The 22,325-nt window shown below is 41.2% G+C and overlaps 1 protein-coding gene and 1 long non-coding RNA gene across 9 annotated transcripts in view; one reads left to right on the top strand and one right to left on the bottom strand.

Annotated features, from left to right (window-relative positions):
* Window positions 1-22,325, top strand: part of GSG1L (GSG1 like) — a 58,716-nt gene that overhangs the window by 14,130 nt on the left and 22,261 nt on the right. Inside the window, exons 2-3 of the mRNA XM_031555824.1 lie at window positions 5,787-5,834; window positions 21,747-21,899. Coding sequence (XP_031411684.1) covers window positions 5,787-5,834; window positions 21,747-21,899 — 201 coding nt within the window. The remainder of the gene's footprint in view (window positions 1-5,786; window positions 5,835-21,746; window positions 21,900-22,325) is intronic.
* Window positions 1-22,325, bottom strand: part of LOC104913363 — a 33,552-nt gene that overhangs the window by 8,860 nt on the left and 2,367 nt on the right. For 3 of the 8 annotated variants that reach the window (XR_004161479.1, XR_004161477.1, XR_004161472.1), the window contains exons 3-7: window positions 13,687-16,604; window positions 11,517-11,625; window positions 6,550-6,690; window positions 6,190-6,244; window positions 1,281-5,825 (exon numbers count right to left, since the gene is read on the bottom strand). This is a non-coding gene — a long non-coding RNA (uncharacterized LOC104913363). The remainder of the gene's footprint in view (window positions 1-1,280; window positions 5,826-6,189; window positions 6,245-6,549; window positions 6,691-11,516; window positions 11,626-13,686; window positions 16,605-22,325) is intronic. The other 5 variants (XR_004161474.1, XR_004161478.1, XR_004161475.1 and 2 more) reach the window with 5 other exon arrangements.

Consider the following 22,325-nt stretch of genomic DNA (forward strand, 5'->3'; position numbering starts at 1 on the left):
TTTTTCTTTTTTTTTTCTCCCCCCAAGATGAAAAACAGAGTTACAATGGAGCTCCTCCTCTCACTCAGAACTACTACATTTTTCTTAAAGTTACCTTTTATTTTATTGCCTTAATTGTGCCTTTAGAGGCACTGGCCTCTAAAGAAGGAATGCAAGACCAATAAATGTGATCTCAGTCACCAACTTCTGGTCCTTGCTATTGCAACAGGTGTGTTATACTCTCAGCATATTGTCTTAATGCCTGTGCTTTTTTGTGTGTTTTCTGCCCTCTTCCTGATTTCTAGCCCAAACCACCAGTTTATATTCTGAGGTGTATTCTGGACCAGTTCAGCCACTGTGTTGTCCTGAAGACAGTGACTGAAAATGTTCCAGGGAAGGGTAGAAATCTGAATTCTCCATCTGTGGAGTGGGAAAGGAATGAACAAACCATACATTTTAGGGAACTCATAGAAGAAGAAGTACATCTGTATGCTATAGTTTAGATGCAATCTATGTGCACAGCTGCATCTCCAGCTGTTTTATATTGCTGTGCACTTGCTTTCTAGAGTCTACAACTTCCCCACAAAAGGATCTCAACCTGAGCTCTTGCACTGTGCCAGTGACAAGATGTGCACAGCATAAAGGGAAAAGCAGCTCACTGCCATGAAGCTGATATATGGCGCAGTCCTGATGGCTCTGTAGGGCCTTGCTTTTCTTAATTCTCTGTCAGGATTGAATTTTTGGGATTTGGAATAGCCACTTTCCTTTTTTTCCTGAAGTGATTTGATTTCTCAGACATGAGAAAATTTTGATGACAATTATTTGCTGGAAACTCAGGAATTCTGACTGCATTAGGAATAGGAGAAGGCAAAGAACTGGAAAGAAAGAAAGATCATGGGCCTCACCCTGCAAGTTAGACAGAGAGATCATACGATGCTGCCACAACTCTCCCTCATTCCCTGAGGCCAGCACTTCTTACCATACACCATTTCCTCAGAACAGAAGCCCAAAGCCAAGCTTTCCACAGTAGAAACCACTGAGGAGCTGGCAGTCATTTCACTTCTGTGCTATGGGTGCTTGCACAGCTATAGAGCCGTGAAATGGGAAAAGTTCCGATGAGCCTGTGTGAGAAAATGCTGTGTGCGCTCTTGGGAACAGAAGCTGAGCCCAAGGGACTTTAAGACCCAAGGGATTTCTCCTCTTTTGCCTGTTTGCCGCTTCCCAGCTCAGCCTGAGCAGGTACTCAAGATGCAGGTGCACACACACCTGTACATGCACACAGATGCCTCTGTGACACTTACCTGCTGGCCACACAGATCAGTGTAGAGAGCTGTGCCTGCAGCAGCACCCAAAGAAACACCAGCAGCACCCCACCAGCTCCCCTTCCTCTCCATCTGAGTAAGTGTCAAGATCACCAGTGATAAACTGCCCACCTCTTCTCTCTGTAGATGCACAACATCACACCATTGGCCTCAGATACTGTCATGGGCTCTAGGTCTATTATCCATACCAAGACCTCAGGATGCTCACCCAGGCACTAGCTCAGACCATGAGTATTTCCAGATATGCCTCCTAGTCTCTGGCTGGTTCAGTCTGAAGATCCATACTAAATTACAAATACATACATATCTGCACAATTAAGTAATATTAACTGGACAAAAAACACAAATTTCAGTGTTTTCAGTCGCTGGTACCTAGACCTGTAGGTCACTATGACCTTCTAAGGAAGCCCAGCGAGACACAAGTGAGCCTGTGCACAGCCAGCATGCTTAGGATGGAATGCATTTGCCAGGGCTTGCACAGATGGCGTCACAGATTTCTACCTCATCCTTGGGAAGCCCTAGAAGGAATCGGCACCATGTAGTTTCCTCCTGTTGATGTTTGGGTAGTCAGTCCTTTCTCCTCAACCTGCAGCAATTTCCTGGTGCTGCTGAGCTCCAGAGAGTGTTGTACAGCAGTGCTGAAGCCAGGTTGTACCTCCTCTGTCTATGAAAGAGAGTTATGTACAGGAGAGACCACTCCTTGGCTTTCTCCTCTGTTAGAATCAGTGAGACAAGTGGGTGAGGACTATCAAGGAAAGGAACCTTAGACACTCTTCTTGTTGCAGCTCAAAATGACAGCCTTTTCTGTATTCTCCAAAGACTCTGCAGGACCTAGTTATTAGGTGACGATGCATCTGGAAAAGGGCGGCACAGCAGGATAAACTCTGCAAAGTCTAAAATTAAACTTAAGAGGGCTTAAGAGATCGGTTATACAAGATATCCAAAAATAACTTAGAATAAATCCTAAGAGGAGCAGTGAAAACACTGCTGACATCTTCAGTTCTTAGAGAGATGCATGTCTGCATGTCCAAGTACGAACACTATCTATGAATGCCACCAGTGGTTACCTCTGAAAACAGAGGAAGAAACTCCGATGTCCACGGGCAGGAACAACAGAGGGGAGAGTCCTTCATCAAGAACTTCTTATGTAGTTCTGAGCAGAACCTTTAGTACTAAGGCCATCACAATCTGGAAATCGGCAGTTGAAAGTGACCTCATCCTCCGTGCTTTTCTTTTTCTCAATCCCCAGTCTGCAACCAATCTTTGCATCATGGCCCAAAAAGGCCTTTTTCTGGTCACTCCAGCATTTTCTGTCCTTGTTATTTAAGCTGGAGGCCTTGTCACAGAGAGCTTTCCAGGGAGAGACAACATTGGGCAAGCTGATTAAAGGGAAGGTATGGATGCACATTCCTCCAAGCAGCATGCGATCACCCTCTCTACATTTGTCCTCTGGACAAAGCATCTAGAGCCAAACATGATGGCACCACTAGCTTCATCAGGACCCAGATGAACTGGAATGGCTTTGTCAGTACTTTACCATGTATCTGAGAGGCACTGTGCATCTCCAGCTCTCAGAATGACAGATGTCATTTCTCTAGTAGCAAATGCCATTCATTGTTAGCTTTCTTGGGATAACATGGGGGAGAGTCAGGCAATTTTTAAAGGTTTCCAGTAATATGGCTTCAGGTTCACTGCAGCCATGGGGGAGACATGACTCTGAGAAGGCAGGTTAAGATAATAGTGAGATAAAATTAATAGATTATGTCAAAACAAACAAAAAATGCAGATCCATATGGCTAAAATGAAAAATCCAGCTTAATCTGCTTATATCAAATTCAGATCTAAAGGTCACTCTCCCTATATTAACTTGATATCAGTGCATTCCTGACAGACGTCATGCCTTATAACGCAATCTGGCTGAGAACGATTCCTACTTACAACACAGGATCTTTTATAGCCTACCTGCTTGCCTGAATTTCTTGATCAGGTCCTAAGAACACCATGCGTGAAAAAAAAGGTAGCTGGCCTTGCTCATGTCCCTACAAATATAGGAAGAATGGCTACAAAGAGCAGCGAGAGAAGTTCTAGTCAGGGCTGCAGAAGCGGGTGCAGCCCTGGGAGGCACTACAGAAGGTGCATCACCATTCATCAGGGATCACAAGACTTGGTAAAGTCTCAGGTGACCTGATCAGGCCCCAGCAATAGTCCTACTCTGAGCACAAGGCTGAAAAGAGACCAGCAAGGCCCTGTCAACACAGAGCTTCTGAGATGCTGCTGTTTCTGTGATACACCACCAAGTATCTTTCAGGCTGTTTCATAACAAAATTTGTTCACCTGACATTCCCTCTGCTCAGATATGGACCTCTTTTGGGAATAGAGATGTTTGCTTTGATAAGTTGTTTTCTATTCTAAAATGTCCTCATAACGCCTGCATTCACAGAGAACAAGTCCTTTGCTCAGACATGGGGTTACAGAAACATTCGTTTCAGTATCAAGTGCAACTTTTATAGCAACTCATACACAGATTACATACACAGCACTTTGTAGCATATGTAGCAAATAAACAGTAATATTAGCAATCTGTTATGAATGTTTTCTTTTATCTCAATCCTACCAACAAAGACATCAAAAGGATTAACATTATATAGAGATCACGGAATCATGGAATCCTTGGAGTTGGAAGGGAACTCTGATGGCCATCTTAGTCCAGCTCCCCTGCAGTGAACAAGGATTTGTACATATAATTAATTGCTTTTAAGAAAAAAATGCAGACTTCAACATCTCTTCTGTATCTCACCATGTATTCTTTTTTAATGGCTCACATTTTCTAAATAAGTCTTTTGACTGTGCAACAATAATTAAAGAAAACTAATAAAAACTTCAGCTGTTCTTCCACAAATTTAAGTCTTAATGGGCAAAATGGATTCTTCTCCATTACCTGTGGAAGGCATGCCATGCTCTGATTACTCAGGGCAGAGCAGAAAAGCTACTGGCCACTTCGTAATGTATCTTATTGTAAAAACCACATGTATTCATTGGACAGATGCACCTAAACAGAGGAATTATTTTATAGTTTCTTCAATTGCCTGAAGAAGTAAAAAAGAAAAAAGTCAAAGCATTTATCTTTAAGATACGTTTGCTGCTTCGGTTACATTTGCTGAGGTAGAGTCCTAAAGAGAGAAGCTTTAATTTACAGTGATAAAAGGATGAAGCAGCCACAAGGCAGAGGGAGTGACACAGGGCTGTGCAACTGTCACGGCAACACATTAGCCTGCTTTATAACAATGGGTTTTAAAAGACTTGAAAATGCTATGCAATTTTTTTAGCTTGCTTTGTGCTTCAGCTTTTGTCTTTCATAGCCACATTTCATAGATAAATCAGGGCCTCATTCATCCCATTTGGAAAACTGGGGTGAGTGAAGCTTTGACATCTGCACCCAGGTAGCCAGAGCTGGACAAATCACTTTGTTCAGCCCTTCCAGAAAGATGAAGTTCTCCATCTCTCCAGTGAGTAGTACTAAATGTTCAATTCTTGTAGAAAATGACTGCTTCTTTGCTTTCTGCTGTAATATCCAGTGCCCAAGTGGAATTCCACATTGATTCTCAAAGTTTTTAATGACAGTCTGCTGACAACGTGAGTCTAGTAATGTCTACAAGTAGGATCAGCATGGTTTTTATTCTGCTTAGTCTGTTCCCTGAGAATATGCTTTCATGCTATGCCCTATAAAATGAAGTCAACCATTCCCTGGCTCACTCACATTCTCCCTTCAGAGAAGAATACGTTGCTTGGGGCACTGAGAAAGTGCAGCTGCAGCTTGAATATTGGGCCCCATTCAAGTGAGCCAAGTGAGTGTCCCCTCAAGGGCCCTCAAGTTGGTCAGAATCAAATCTATGAAAATTCTTCAAAATGTAGCACAGAAAAGTTGTCCAAATAATTCGAATTTTGAATAACTTTCTTTACCCTTGAGTAAGTATATGGGATTCTGGCTGTTTGGCTGCAGTCGTAGCTAAAAATACTATGACTGGGACTCAAAACTTGCTGTTAATGGTTTGTTGTTTTTTTGTTTTTTTTTTATAGACAGCTTTACATAAGCAGTATAAAACTGATTATTTTTACATAACAGATACCTATCATTTGCAGAATCTGTGGAGTCCTCCTCATCCATGCTTGTAAATGACAGTCCAGTGTTGGTGAGCTGTGCATTATGTGGCTCCTTCCCTGCTATCAAGTTGTTTTCTCCTAATAAAAGGCACAGGAACCAGAACCTAGAAGGGCTTTTTCATACCCTTGATTGAAGGTGACTCCTGCCTTGTGAGGATAATTTGTCTAGGAAGGAGGCCCAGTAAACGTCTGCTCTGTGGCTGAGAACATGAGGTGGTGCCATAGAGTCTCAGGTGGGAGCGATGGCAGGAACACCAGGAGAAAGAGGAGGCAGAGCAAAACCAAACACCTTCTGTCTCCTAAAATAATCCTTTTCTTTTAAAGGTGAAAAATGTCGAAGTTTTATTGACCTTGCTCCGGCTTCTGAAAAAGGTAAGACAATACATTTAAGACTTCTTCCCTTTTTACAAATTGCACCAGTGCTGTTTCTTGTCATACTTCAGTGCCAGGGGAAACATTACTTCCTAAGCATACGAGAACTTACATGTCATCCAGATTACTTTCAGCTGAGGGGTTAAGACAGCTGTTTACTATGTTCCTGCAGACCTGTCATTTCTCTGATGCATTCCTTTTTCATTCAGCTGTTTGGTGTTGTTTTTTTTCCAAGTAAATTAAGATTTATATTGTAATACAGACATTTCCCTGCCTCTTCTAGTGAGGAAGGACACTGCATAGTTTCTTCAGGCCATGGAGACATTTATACTCAGAAAACTGCAGTGACACTTACTTTCAGGTTCCAAATGTCTCTTTGTGAGAGGGAATCATGTAACTGCTTGTGTGACCTAACATCAAGGAAAGAAAAGAAGGAAAATAATCAGGTGCAAAGAAAGGGCAGACTGCAAAGCTTCCCTTTACCCCATACTAGAGGTGCACATCCCCCATAGCAATTCAGTCCATATTTCCCAATAGTATTCATAATCAGAAATATAAAATAAAAGGTAGAATTCAATTAACTAACAAGTTGGGCAGCTGAGCACATCCTGCTTCCAGCTGAAGACCGAGCACTCTGCCCACAATCACAGAGGCACACGATCCACTCCGTCCTCATAATGAACTTCTGGAGAATCCAAAGGATGTGAAAACTCACATTTGTACAGAGACACCATTTTTTAGATCACGGGTGACAGTCCCAAAGCCTTTTCAGCAAATGGTACCTTCATGAAGTCTGAAGTGGTGAGTGGTGTAAGGAACAATTGTTCTCAGTCTGAATTGCTGATCAGCTGGGCAGCTTGAAAGAGAAGGATGGTTACTGTTAATAAACTATTGGGGTATTCAGCGAGAGGAAATACTAACAGTCTCTATGAAGGTCACTGTAAGCAAACTTGAACATATTATGCACATAAGGGAAAAACAATCCTGGGATTACTAACACTGATGAGCTGTGAGCTAAACCTTACGTAGAGAATTGTGACCTTGGGATTGAACAGATTTGAAACCACTAGCTCCTCATTCAGTAGAGGGCAAAAAGCAAACTGGATTTTAGGAATCCCAAGGAAAGGGCTTGAGAACAGAGAATATCCTGTTGCAGAATGACTGTACATGACCAAGAGCCTCTCCCATATACAGAATACAGAATAGTGGTATTTTTTTTCCCTTCTATTCCAGTTCATAGAAAGGCAGCAAGAGTATTCAGAGTTCTAGAAGGTTCTGTACAAGAAAGACTAAGATTCTTTAGCCTGAAGAAAAGAAATGTGAAATGACATTGATAAAGATGTGAAAGGAGCAAAAAAGGCAACAAAAGCACAAGGCCAAGCAGACATTGCATGATTTGAGAAGGGCTCGAGACAAGCACAGCCTGTCTGTTAGAAAGGCATGAGGATGGTTTTGTGCTTCATCCCTTTTCTGTGCAAGTTCATTAGGGTTCATAATGCATCACCCACGCTCATTCCAAAACAGCACTTCGTACTTGAAGTATTTTTTTTTTGGTGGTGCTAAACGCTGTCAGCGTTTTTTTCCATAGCACTTTTAGAGTTGCTGCATGTTATCTATATTTCTAGCCTATTTTATTTTTTGTTTTCGAAGAAGTCAAGCTCTTTTGGTGCAGTTTTAGTGAACAAAATGATTTCTATTTCTGAAGCTTTTCCGTGCTGTTGTATGATTTTCACTGAAAGTGAAGGGAATGCTCAGCTGGAGATAAAAAATACCAACTACCTGACTTATAAAGAAAAACAGAAAAGATTCTGCAATTGCATATCAACTGAAACATGGCCAACCTGATTTCTTCACCATCAGCCTTGTACCATCCTGAGATACTTCCATCACATGTGAAAAGAAAGCTGTGTCAACGATGCCCAGCTTAGTTTCACTGCAAATTATTTAACTTGTAGACCTCTTGTGTTCTTTTGTAAATAGAAAGAACTTCCAACGTCTTTAATTTCTTCATTCGGTCACTCAGCATTGACTTTACAAGTATCCCTTCTGCTGTAGTAATATTCCAAAAGAAATCAGAGAAATCAGCATTTTAACATGTATTTCTCAAGCAGAGCAATGAGGGTATTCAGAGCAGATGATTGCAGAGGGTCATCCAAATTCCAAAGTGAAAACCTATTTAGGAAAGGTATGTAGCTGAATAACTGTGCTCAGCTGCTGGCAAGGGGCAGGAGATAGATTTCCCCACTTCTGAAGCCCTGAAAAACCTGCATACACCTCCAGATTCTTGTGGTGTTGGCTGGGCATGCACACTGGGCAGAGGCTTGCAGCTATTTGGTAGCACCTGGTGCTGGGCCAGATACTTGATTCCTCTTCCAAGTAAATGAGATATGATAAAAAAGCAGCAAATACATAAAAATTGAGAGCCTTTTCCTGAGCTCAGCTGTACTAACATGCTTTGGTTTTCACAGAACATTGTGTAACTGGGAACACAACTTGTCTTTACAATGAGACTTCTGCTTACTCATTTTCTATACACATTCTTTGCATGAATTACCACTAAAATGTGGTTGCTCAAGGTTTTTTAATATCCAAAATGTCTCTAGGTATGCATGCTCAATTACTGCAGCTGGGGACTCAGCTTTCCAGAGTGTTCTTTCAAGTTGGCTTTCTCTGCTCCAAATCAGACCTGTGTCTCACCAACTTCTCAGCTAAGTACAGGTTGTTGGAGACTGTCAAAATACTTCCAAGCACATCATCTCTCACTTTGAAGGCATGCTAGAGGGAAGCCTAAGCACAGACTTAGTCTCGTTGTGTAACAAGTTTTCCTATAGTCCATCACCAATTAGCAACAAGTCAGAGTAAAACCCCATCAGAATATTTAAAAACTTTTTTAATAGAGAAAAGTTGATCATAAACATTTACAGGAAAATATTAAAAATACGTGCTGAGGAGTAGGTGCGTCCTTACCACAGATCTTACCTTCATAAATGAAAACCTGTTTCATATTTTCACTGTTAAAGCATAAGGATCTACAATTTTGAGCTCCCTATCTTTAGTCCGCTTATGCTGATCGGGATGTTGTATTTCTGTTCAACTATTACAGCATTTGTATATATTGCACCAATGCCACCTACTAAAAGGAGGCAGATCTGAGCAGCAGGATTTGGGGCAAACAGACCCACAGTGTGGTATAAATAAACACTTCCAACCTACACTTGGAGAGCCCTTCCCTGCTCTTAAGACAGCTGCCAACAATCTGTCAGAACCCTTTAAGCCTAACATTGAATTTATTAGCTATTGCTGGTTGTTAGTGCTAAATCTGCTTAGCAAAATCAGCTTTGTGATGGTAGATATAATGAGAAAAAAATATTTTCTGTGTCCATATTTATTATGACATTATTCATTCACTAACGGTGAAGGAAGGTAGGATAGTAGGTTACTAACAAGGTTACTTTGGCCAAGACTTTTAGAGGACTCTCAAGGAGCAGTTGGTTTTGGGTCCCATGAAGCCTTCTATTTGCTAATTCTCATTACAGAAATGAGTAATAAGATAGCAAGTATTTCCAAAAGGAGCAGAAAGAAAGCTACCACCTGATCTTCAAGTTCTGAATCGTCCCTGGGATTTTCTCAACAAAGCAAATTAAAATTTCATTCTTGCAGATTATTTTGACATCAAAAAAGGGTAGCTGGCTTAGTAAGGGGCACCAATCTCTTACACTAAAAGCACATCCAGTTTTTAACTACTTGGTACATCTTTTAATGCATCTTCCTCTGCCTATGGGCTGCTCAAGACCTCGCTTGTTCAACACAGCTTTCTTTCCATCAGGCGCCTGCCGCAGTGCCCACCCAGCACACTGGGCTGCAACATGCTCAGTAATCCTCCCTCTCTCACCAGCCCTTCTGGGCTCACCTCCTAGCTCCCCTCTCCCATCCCTGCAGATTTGTCCCCAGGAGGATTTGTCCGCACAGGGCCACGGAGGATACATTCACATGGAAGAAAACAAGGCTAAATATTGTGTCTGGAAACTGTGGCACCACGGTGTAAAACAAAAGGTGGCAATAAGTCCCATCAAGTGACCTGATGAATGACAATTATACACAAATACAGGCCTGTTCCTCCCCGAGCATAGAACAGTGTGGAGGTTTGAACTCCCTCACCCTTCTCTAAATGACATAAATGTCAGCTGTTAACCACAACGACAGTGAGGGCAGGAGAACGAGGTGCTCCAACCTGAGGAGTCCTGTTGGGAAGTTGCTTCAGGAACAAGCTAAAAGATCATTGTTCACTCAAAACTGAGATTGTTGCACCAACACAGGGCAAGATTCACATATAGGATTCACAGGACAATCTCTTTACAAGGATGGTACAATTTGAACTACTCTAGTGTTCTGTAAGATCTCACTTGCTTAAACAGTCCAATCCATGGAACAGTACCACAAAAAATAACAAAACGGCAGGTCATCAGCAACTGTCTGCACAGCACTGCTTTCTACTTATTCACATGCATAAAATAAACAAGACCTTTTAGACACCATGAAAATTGAGGCAGCATAAAATCTTACAGAAGGAAAATGTTCATTGCTGGTGAGTATTTAACACTCAAAAATGTTACAGGGGACTTTTTAAATTATAGACTGCACTGGCAGAGATAGAAAATGACTCCTGTATGTCCTCTACAAAGCTCGTGATGATGCATCCTGTAGAGATGAAAAATAAAAATCTGTGCTGTCTGAAAAGTAGCTGGCAAAACTAGGATGACAAACAAGAAGTAAATAAAGTCTCACCTAAACAAAGCACAGAAAAAAGAGAAAGCTTAGCCAAATCTATACATGCTTTTAAGCCAGCACTACAATAGCAGCTAATGAGAAAGAAAACAAGATGCCTGATTTTAATGGGTACTGACATAACTGGTGTATCAGAAATTTGACAAGAGAAAAATAACTAGAAGGACAATAACGTCATGGCACTGATTGCACTGAAAGTCAAAGCAGATGTCTTGTACTGAAGTTGAACAAGAACAACAGAGTAACATCATTAACAAACAACACAATCTCAGACGATTCCATGCTCAGACAAAAAGTACAGAATTAAAGAAGTGACCACCCATTGGCTTGGCTATCAACGGCAGGGTCAAATCTGGGAGCAGGGATGGTATGAGGACAAGAAAGAAAATATCAGGAGAAAACTTCAAAACTCTGCACACAGGCTGAGAAAACATCACTCTAGATATGATGCAGAGACTAAAATTTGAAGAAACTTAATGAACATGGAGAAATGAGTTGAGAAACATGTAGTTCTTCATTTTTTCCTGAGCAGAGAGCTTGGTTCAAAGTGTTACCAGGAGATGCTTCACATCTGTGACTAATAAATACACATTTAGCATCCTTGCAAAAGCAGTAAGTCAAAAAAAAAAACTTGGGAAGGAGGGAATATAACAAAAACAAAAGCTGATGAAAAGAAACCAGTGGCTCATCTAAAACCTCTCCACAGGCAACAGCACAGGGCCTGTGCTCTCCCACACAGTCAAAACTGCTTGAAATAAAATGGACAAACAGCTTATTGCTGATAATGGGCTGTTCATGGCACTGAAAGAAAAAGGAATTGCAGGAAATTGTGATTGCAATTATTGAGAAAGAAATCGACAGACAATATTCTATGTTGATAAATGCAAATAATCCTACCTTCACATATATAGTGATGGGTTCTGAATTAGTTTTAACCACTCAGGATAGAGTTCTTGGGGTGGTGACAGACACTTCTATGAAAACATCAATTCACTGCTCTGCAGAGCTTAAGAAAAGATGAACAGAAATATTAGGATCATTGTAGGAAATAAAGAAGAAAACACAAAAAATCTCCATAACACCACATGTATTCATGATGTACCCACCCACAGCACTGCGTGCACTTCTCATCCCTCCCTTGCCACCCCCAGCTCAAAAAGGATATAATAATATTTAAAGAGACAGAGAGGAGAATGACAGTTATACTCAAAGATAGGGGATGCTCTTTTGCATGGGAAGGACAATGCAAAGCAGATTTCAGGCTAGAAAACAGACAGAAGAAATTCAAAGCAGCCAAGATACAATAAAAAACCAACACAACTTTTTGGTTATGTATGTGTGACTGAAGAAAAAGAGGGTAGCTTTTCTAAAAGGGCTTCAACTGCCTAGAGATCTCCATCCAGTGAAAAGAAATGATTGGTTCTCCTTAAGGAATTGTACATTTTTCCAAACAGTTCCCACTGTCTTCTGACATATTTTACATTTTGCTTACATTAGATTTAATAGTACTGTAACAGAGTATATGTATATATATATATATACACTCATGCAGACCAGTTCCTGTGCACTTGTATTAGGAGAGTTAAGTACACAATGAAGGAAACAATATGTTACTTACCTTGTTACTTAACTTTTATCCATGGGGTTTACTTTTTGTTTGTTTGTTTTGGGTTTTTTTGTGCATTTTTTGTTTGTTTGTTTTACACACCTATTATGAATCGTAAGTTATTTTTAAAAGCCAAGCAAATATACAAAGAAGAAATCATGCTTAAGAGCAGAATTCCAGCTAAATTTGCAAGCAGTAAGCTTGCTTTTCATGCTGATAATGCCAAAGGTCTGGAGAATATTGCTTCTCTGCCGTGGGGAATGCTAGCTGCAAGGTCTGAGTATAATTCATCCCTCAGCCCAGTACTGAGGAAGTACAGGACCAAGTCTGAACTGCAGCTCTACAGAGGGAACATTTAACCAAAATATACTCATTAATGCTTACGGGACAGTCCTGATTTAGAGTATTTTTCATGATCTTACACGTTATGTTACTCAACTGAACACACAGTAGGAAAAGAATACAGAGCCAAGGTATTCCTCAGTCTGTTCAATGTCACATTCAGGATTAAATTCAGAACCAAGTACAAAGTCAAAACCACAAAAAGATACAGAAACCACATCAGCATAGCAAAGAGAATCTTTTTGTTTAGCTCACAGCTCCACCTCACCTTTCAAAACAGAGAAACCCATGAAGAACTACAGCTAAACAAAACAGCTGGCATTTCTTCTATCAGCTACACAGATCCTGGCGATTACATTTGTCAAATGTCTTTCATGTTCTGAGACTGCAGTCTCTTCTCTGGGAGCTTTTTTGACTGCCTTAGTTCTTTTACAAGAGCAGATAGTTTTAGATATTTCCAATGGCTCTTAAGATTACGAAGCTTTCTTTGCTTTAGAGGGAAGTTTTACTTAGTTCTGTGGTCTCCCTCATTCCACTTTTTCTACACTGCAGCACAAGAGGAGCAGGCAGATGGTCTGATATTATGAGACTGCATTAACCAACAGATGGACTGACTGCTCAGAGCTGAGTCCCTATGCCAGCCACAACAGCATGCTCAAGGTTTATTCCTTTCACCAATTTTTATTGATCATTCCAACATTTCTGGCTTTTAATTCCAGTCTTGAAGCAGCAGACGTGAGAAAATGACTCAAATAATCAGTAAGCAACTGGAAGAGAAAGCATGAGATTTACACGTCCAATTTAAGATTACATTAATGCTTTTCCCAAACAAGAAGTACAACATTTCACAATGTGTTCCTGGTTGTATATTTTTCCTCTCTTTTCCAATGAATGTGAAGTGGAGCAATTAATGTGAGATCCAGGTGTCAGTTCCAACACAGAAGACAAGTCTGGAAAAGCAGAGCTCTGACGGAGTGCTTAGAAACATAGGGGGAAGAAAACTCAAATCAGAAGAAACGAGAGGAAGAGGACCAGAAATGCAGAGAAAATGTCACTTAACATCTTAAAAGTCAGTAAAGCAAGAAAACCATACATCCATTTAGTCTACATAGCACTCACCAGAAAAAGCAGGATCTATTCTATGAACGTTGAAGGAGCTGTCAGTGCACCAGCAGCATTGTGCTACTAGTTCTGGAATGGAATATTAAAGAAAATAATGTTAAAGAAATAACTAGATTTCCACTGATGTGGCAGACACTTTGCTCAGTCCCACTGTTTCTATCACATAGAGACTTTCTGTCATATGAAATGTGATGTCAGAAACGTACTGCTTGTATCAGAAACTTTCAGACAGATCAAGCTTGAGTTGACAGAGGAGTGATTTAAGATGATGTCACATCATAGCTCAGAATTCCTTCTGACTGTCAGAGCAGATATTTAGCAGTGAATTACGAGGAATCTGGCAAGTATAATGCTTTTTGAAATCTCTTTAGCTGTCCTAACACTGGCCCAGTATTATGACTTGCACAGGGACAGCGTGGCACAGTGGCACAGCTAAAATGAGGCTGCTTTGGTCAAATCCTTGAATCCATCAGCCAGGAGGCCAGTTCTACCATTAGAACAGCTGGTGAGCAGTAACCACATTCCACCTCCAGTGGGGAGCACAGACAGAGGCAGGAGCTGTTTCCAAGGAGGATAAAATCCCACTGCGATATTCTGAATATAAGTTTACCATAATAAGGAAGCTGTCTTTCTGTTGGAAAAGGCCCACAGGAACCAATGCAGACTCCGGGCCATGGCTCCCATCGCTCATGGAGTAGCGGGGCGTTCAGGAAGCAGTGTCACTGGTTTGGCAGGTAGCACACATTTTCAAGCCACCAGCCAAAATGTATGACTAATATCTCCACGCACACAATTCTTGCCTGCACCACGTATAACACAGTTAACATGACTCAGCAGTCTCCTTCAGGAATAGCGGTACGATTTTCCCAGAAGAGATTCTTTATGAGCAAACAGCTCATGTTTATGGATTAAAAATGCTTTGAACTCTTAACAGCAATTCCACTGTCAGCCGCCTCTTCAGTGTTGCCTTGAGAACGAGCACTAATACTGGATCTTTGACAGTCAATTTCATGACCTGACCACCTGGAGAAACAGGCCAGGATGGGATTTCAATATCGTTATTTCATCTGGAGACAGGCCTTACAATCTGGCACTGGAAACTGTTGGCACAAGAAGCTGGCGTCACAAATCAACTTTCTGAATTTCCAACAAATATGTAATCATACATGCTGGGCATGGTTGTATATGCATGTAATAGAAGGCATAGATGTGCTTTTATATTCTCTAGAACTGGTTTGTCAGCTGTGTTATTCTCAGAAGCACAAGAGAAGATGAAGTTATGGAACTTTGTGATACCATGAACAGAGGCAAAGACTTCTTTATCAGCACAGTCTCATTCAGACAGCATTGAATTCTGGCTGTTTCAGTTCCAATTGCAAACAAGTCTGGGAATGGCTTTACTAACACAAGACAGCCAGGAATCGTCTTTGCATCTTGTAAGGAAAAAGCACTGAAGTGCATATCAGTAATTTCTTCCCATCCTTGAGGTCAATTTAACCAGAGCTCTCTCTCATATAAAAGGTGCGGTCACAACTGTTGCTTATTTTTCTGGACAGGAAATGCAGTGAGTTTGAACAAAGAGTACTTGGTGCTTTGATTTGTACTTCTGCTCAGAGCACTCTGAACAGCCCTTAGTTTTTTTTCTCCAAATGAAAAAGGCCAGAGATGGAAACCAGCAGAATACCCTACAAAGACAGCAGCAGTCATTGCAGTTTTGTATTTATACGTCTTCAGTTGGGTACTGTACAGCCTAAACCTGCTCAAAACTTCTAGAAGTCATTAACCACACTGTTCTTTGGACTGCTTAATAGGAATTCATCAAAACGTGGCACGTTGCCTGGAGTTCTTTTAAGTATAATTTCTGTGACATTTTTCAGGATTCTTTTTTCAAAGGAAACTCAGCATTGAAAACTTCTGATTCAGGATGCTCCTTGCTGAGAGGTAATAGTGTGTTCATTTACAGTGCCTTGCCTGATGCTCAGGGTTGACATACTTGAATAAATTCAAGTTCAGAGAAGAATTTTTCATCCTTGAGACTCATTACAGGCGGAGGTAAAGCCTCTTTATCTCATTGTCAAAAATAAATTCTGCTTGCCTCATTTTTCCATTCCAGAATTGCCTGCAGCATCCTTTTGTTAGCATGTTGTCACTGTGCAGCAGTTGCACTCAACATGATCACCACTTTTGAAGATACGCACTTAGTATCTATGCATCTGTTTGATGCTGCCCTCCACTATCTGCCAGAAGAACAAGGGACTGATCTTGTCAGATGGTTATGATGTACTCAAGTTCCTCAACTTCCAGCAATCCTGTGAATAACAATTATCTTTTCAGTCCTAATGAGCAACATGTTCACTTCGTTCATGGTTGCAGGGAAATACATTTCCTCTGCACCCAATACTGCTGATTCAGAGGCAAAGTCCTTTCCTGGGGTGATCTGAAAGGTCGAATTCAGTTCTGTGAAGAGGCAGCACTGATGGTTTTGCACCAGGAACTCCACAAAGATGACACACTGTTAAGGAAACAACAGTAGTGCAATGCTCAGGGATGCAAAGAAATTCACTAATGTCCTGGCTAACTTGTTGATCTAATAATCTCTAAACAGAAGAAAGAAAAAATATGCTTTCAGCAGCACTATATTTTCATCTTAGGCAGAGATTGTTATCAGAGGGCAATCTGCCTTGAAATCAGGCTATAAAAAGGGCCTTCTGAAGGAAGAATCCTATGATGCAACTCAACATACACAGACTTTTTCAGTTTGCCCCAGCTCCATCATTCCAGGTTCCCAGTAACTCATCTCAGGTCACATACTTACAGGGCTTTAGCTTTTCCAGAGGGTTGTCCTGAAGATTAAGACCCATTCCTTCCAGGAGCAGCTCCACAATTTGTGGTGTTCAGCTCCAGAACAATCCCACCTGCAACATATCCCCACAGAACACTCACAGAACAGGAGCAAAGAGCCAAAGTGATCCACAATACACAGATTTCTATCATTGCCAGCTAGACTGTTGAGGATGTGACAGGCTGGCTAGTGTAGAGATACCTAGGGAAGAAATGGCAAGATAAGGGATATCAGAACAGCAGGTGTTGATGGTAATGAGATTACTAAGTCATCAAAATCCTCCTATCTACATGTAGCTTCTCATGATACCATGCTGGAAGACACAGGACAGCAAGTAAATTGTGATGTGTAATAGAGACATAACAGTGAGACAAACTGCTGTCAGCTCCTGTCTGACACAAGAACATAGCACATTGTTGATAACCTGCTAAAAGCTCAGGAGGTGTGAGGTGGACTTGACAGGCAGCATCCCTCTCACCCAATATCATTTCAGGGAATCCTGAAAATATTGTCTGAATATATTTTGCTTGTGAGAATGCACGTATGGGAGTGTAAGGGAAGCAGTTTTGCTTTAATTTGGTTTTAAGGTAGAAGACCGTTCTTTGTTAGGAAGTCCTACACTGCTGCCACAGCACTGCAAGGGGAGCAGGGATGACACACTGCCTGACTAATGCTGCACATTGTGAGGAAGAGGCAGGCAGGAGCTGGAAACTCTCCGCATTTACAAGGAACGTCCTTGGCTTAACACACATCTCGAGCTCTGCACATGAGCTCATGGCAATGCTCCGTTCTCACATAACAGTTAATTTAGTGAAGAAGCAAGCCAAAAGCATACACAGGACAAAGATCAAATGTTGAGAGGAAGAATACAGGCCCTCGGAGGTGAAGGCCATCCAGGTGGGAGACTCCTAATGAACCAAGTGCTGACCACTCTGAAGGAAATAATTTCTTAAAGGCTGAGTTAAGTCAGACAAACCACGGTGGCAAAAGACAGAAGCTAATGAGTACTGAGATAGTAAAGGCAACAAGAGAAGACAAAGAAAGAAAAATCCTCAAGAGAGCTTCTTGCCTGTCACATGAAACAACTGAGGTCTCCCCTAGAGATGGAGCTCTTTGCTTTGCAGGAAGGAGGCTTTTGAGGCTGGAAGTGGAGTTAAGTCCTGGCAAGGGACTGCCTGATGAATCTCAGGTTGGGAGCAGAACATTGGGAGATCACTTCAACATAAGCACAGAACAAGGAGACCTTCTCTCAAGAATGAAGAACTGTTCTGCTTCTGATCATCTTCTACATGAAGATGTAGAATGCAGATACAGCTTGCATTTGCAGGATGTTATTCTTTCAGATGAAATTCAAACTCAAAACAGGCAGGAAAGGACATACAACTGTGTAAATTCCGTACGTGTGACTTATCTTCTCCCTGTATTAAAGATACTTTCTAAAAGATACAAAGCAAATATTCAGCGTACAACATGAAATAAGACGTGAGGGTCCTGATCCTGCCTTTCTGGGTAGGACCAGGACTGAAAGAAGAAGGAAGAAATGTCCATACCTTCCACAAGAAACTACCTCTGTATCACACTGGAAAAAAGTTTCTCATCCTGTTTGACCAGGTGGATCCTATTTCTCTCAGCAGCACTTACTACTCTTATTACTCAGAGACCTACCGTTAGAGAACTCAAAGCACTTCCTGTGACACCAACCACAATCACTGTGTTTCTTCCTCTTGTCACTTTCTCCTTGACCAACGGTGTTACTGTGCCCTTCACTCTTACCTCCCAGAACTCTACAGTCACTCTGAATATGATCAGTGCTACTTCCAGCAGTATTCCACATAATGCATGAGCTGCAAGATCCAATAGTGTGAGGGCCAGATGAGCCTAGGCAAGTCCTCTGCAGCATCACAGCCCCTGGCATGCAGCAAACAATGCAAAACAGCAAGTCATGTTGATAGATAAGCATCTCCATCCCCTATCGAGGACAGACTCTGATAATCACCACCCTCATTTCCAGCTCTGTCACAATCCTTTCAGTGCATCAACATACAGTCCCAAGCAGTACCACACTGACCTGAGCAGAATTTCTGCTCCCCCTTCTGTCTCTGTGGCTCTTAGTGCTGTGCTAAATGCTGTGTCCTAAGTGCCACAGCTAAGTGCTGTGCTGGGCTCTGGGAGCTGCAGCTTTGTCTGCTGGGCCCTTCTAGAGAGACAAACTGTGCATCTCTGTAGTTTCCCAGCATTTCTCAAACTCATTACATTTGTGTCTACAGCATCCAATTTCAAGCACCTGCTCCTAGGTGGGCAATAGGCAGCTTACATGCAGTTTACATACTTGAAGTAAACTCCAGAAGCCAAAATGTAGGAATCCTGATATGGTCAGTAAAACCACACTGGCTTTCCTAACTTCTTAAAGCAATTGGCTCAGATTAATTCTTGATGACATTTACATTGAAGCTTGCCTTTCTCTCCTACTCCTTATAAACTGCATCAGATCGCTTATTTAATAGTGTGACGATGGAACACAGCGACAGTGTACAAATATTAATGAATTGCCTGTGTTTCTGGAAGCTTAGAAGATCTCCAAGCTCTTGGTTTCTTTGGGCAGAACAAAATTTACAAACTGAAAGGTGAATGAATGACAACTGCAGTTCATCATTTGGAACAGGGTGTTGAGGTTGATAAGCTTTGCACTGGAAGCTGGGGAGGAAGCAATAGCAATCAGGCTGGAGAGAGACAGAACAAAAAGAATCACCAGGACTTTGAAGGTGAAGTTAGTATTTTTGGTTGTATATAACTCTGAACAAAACAGACAATGGCTGACATGTTTTATTTACCAAATAAATCTAGGTCTGGCTCTCAGGTGAAAATAACTTTTTCATCTGCTCAGAAAATGAATCATGATTACTTTATAAGCTTACATCAAACAATGTTCAGCATCAGGACTTAGTATTGAGGCCTCTTCAATTCCCAGAATACCGAATCTCAAATCCGCACTTAATTTTGGAAGCAAGCCAGAGATTGTCATAGTGCGTGCGAGGCAGATTGAAGCACTTTTCTTAGAAATGTCCATGTTACCAATACTAGTAAACACTAATATTACAGTGGTGCTGGGAGATGCTGTGCACTGCAATGCTGTGTTCAGCACCGCTCTGCACAGCCCAATGGACATGTACCTTTAATGCCCTGGAAAGATGCTGGAGATGATCAGAGCAAATGCATGATTATTTGAGAGACGTGAGCCTGTGCAGGGTGAGGGTGGGGGCACGTGCATAGGTCAGCTGGAGACAAAGGAAACCTTGCAAGAAGAGGGGTTGAAACAAGAGGATAGATTACATATCCAGTGAAGTAGAGGACAGAGCCACACCACAGCCTTGAACTGCAATCACTGCTACAGCACTACCCTGGTCTGTAGGTACCAGCAGTGAGTATCCCCAGAAGTTAAAATGGGGAATAAACACTGGGGCAGACATGCTTTCTGTTATTCTATCAAGGTTGAGTGGAGGAATTTATGAATTTGAACTAGTTAGTCAGGGCTTCCAGCTGCCTCAGGTTACAATCAGGTTTACATAATCTGATTCATTCCAACTCAAAGCATTTCATCATTTTCTTGCTATAGAAACTTATGGTTTTAAGAAAATGAGGTAAAATCTCTCCTTAATCCTGCTGTATCTCAGAACAATACCTTGGCTGTCTCTCTCTCCTATTTCTTTTCAGAGAAGCGTTGCCAGTTGCCTTGATACCAAATTGACTAATAGACGTGAAAAAAGCAGCTGTTTGCTGTTGATAGATGCAATATTACACAAAGTCAGTGTAAGAAATTAAAAGGCTTGTTTACAGCTATCTTTGTAGCACCGTTTAAGAACTCAAAAAATCAGATATGGTGACAATTAATCACACATATTAATCAGATGCAATTTCTCAGACAAAATGTGAGCTGGGATCATCCTGGTCACTGATAAGACTCAAATATTTGATAAAAGTGAGACTGGGTATCTGATTTACTAAGCACAACTACGTATATTAACTTACATTTTCTTACAGTGGGGAGAGAATGTATAAATATAAGTGAATTCTGTAGTAGTCTCTATGGTTACAACTAGTATTTTTCTAATATACACCATTGTCTTCAAATGCTTAATTTTCCATGTTTCAATTGCTTAGGCTGAAATTTTCCATCACTGCTCGTTGTTTCCAGGTGAATTCTCTAGCAGTTACACTAGCAAATGTACAGAAGAATTCTAGAAGGTCCTTAATGCTGAAACAGCAATTGAGAATCTGGCAGGGACTTACTATTATCATCTGTTACCATCCTCTCACATTTACCCCACGGCTTGCTGACTTTTAAAGACTCAGCAGATCCTGCTAGAGGCTTTGTGCTGAAATTTCCAAATGTAACATCTACAACAAATGCACCAGCCTCACATGGCCACTACCAAAATGCAGCCAGAACCACGTATCTGTGGCCAGCCCCAAAGTGCTACAAAACAAGGTTCAAATGGGGCACATCAACACTTCCCTTCACCTGAGGAATTGTACCTAGGGGCTGAGGACACAGAAGGCTGCACAATTATTATTTTTTTACCTGCAGCTTTTCAACTGATTATAAATACTTGGCTCCACCCCACCAGTATTTTGGCAGCTTTCATACATGATTGGATCTCCAAAACCCACAGCAGTACAATCATTCTGCAAAACACTAACTTCTGTGAAAGGGAATTTCTAAGAGTAAAGCCCAAGTATTATGTATTTCAAACCTGCACAGGAAATATTTTCTTTGAACAGCCTTGCCAAAAAGAAGTATCCAAGAGTGGACATCTCCCACCAACCATACTCTTAAATTATGTGTGCCATCACCACCATGCATGCTAGATTCTGCTTATTTAAGTCATGGCATAGCAGGGGGAAAATAGACTCTATATCCTATGCTTTGGGTCACAGGAGTCAAGATGCTCTAGGTTCTCAAAAATAGGTTCTTTAACCAAGCTGGGATCCTAAGCAACAGCTTGTTCTTTCTCTAATATCTTTATCACCCTTCTTTTCTTCAGATCTTCATTCATCACCTTTTCTATTTCTCAGAGTTTAAGTGGTTGTCTACTAAGTTTAAGCTTTTTGAATATCCAATTATTGCTGTTCCTAATTTCCTAACCATTTTTATACCTTTGACCTCGTGGAAGTATTTAGCAAGTAAGTGACCAGTTGCCTTTCTTGTACATTGCAGGTGTCCTATGGTTGTCAGTAGTATCTGAGGTGTTATACATCATGCTGTTAGTCGTCGGATTCAGCCTTATGTGCCTCGAGCTCTTTCATTCAAGCAGTGTAATAGATGGGCTCAAGTTAAATGCCTTTGCTGCTGTCTTCACTGTGCTTTCAGGTATGAGTGTTCCTTTCCCTTTTTGCCGTAAGAAGGGGACAAATCAAAATGCTAAAACTCTGAAGGGATAAAAACTGGGGGCTACAAGACTCTTATCTCCATTGAACTATCACACATTTTCACTGCGAGTTGGGAGCTGGAGCAGCATAATAAAGTCACCTCTTGCCAGGGAGAAGTAAAAAAGTACAGTTCTGATTTCACAATGGCAATGCAGTAATTAGCCTCTCCCTTACCCTGCCCAGCCACTACCAGGGTCTTAGCCTCCTTTTTCATCATTTGGATAATGCAATAGGAAATGAGAAATATATTGTGTTGAAAATTCTTTTTTTTCTGTGTTTATCCTAAGAGCATATGAGGGCTTGACACTCCAAACCAAAGAAAGATGTTTATCTTGTTGTTTAGCAAAACTGAGAATGAAAAGGATTC

This window comes from Meleagris gallopavo, chromosome 16, assembly GCF_000146605.3.
Source record: "Meleagris gallopavo isolate NT-WF06-2002-E0010 breed Aviagen turkey brand Nicholas breeding stock chromosome 16, Turkey_5.1, whole genome shotgun sequence".
In the NCBI taxonomy this organism is placed as follows: Eukaryota; Metazoa; Chordata; class Aves; order Galliformes; family Phasianidae; genus Meleagris; species Meleagris gallopavo.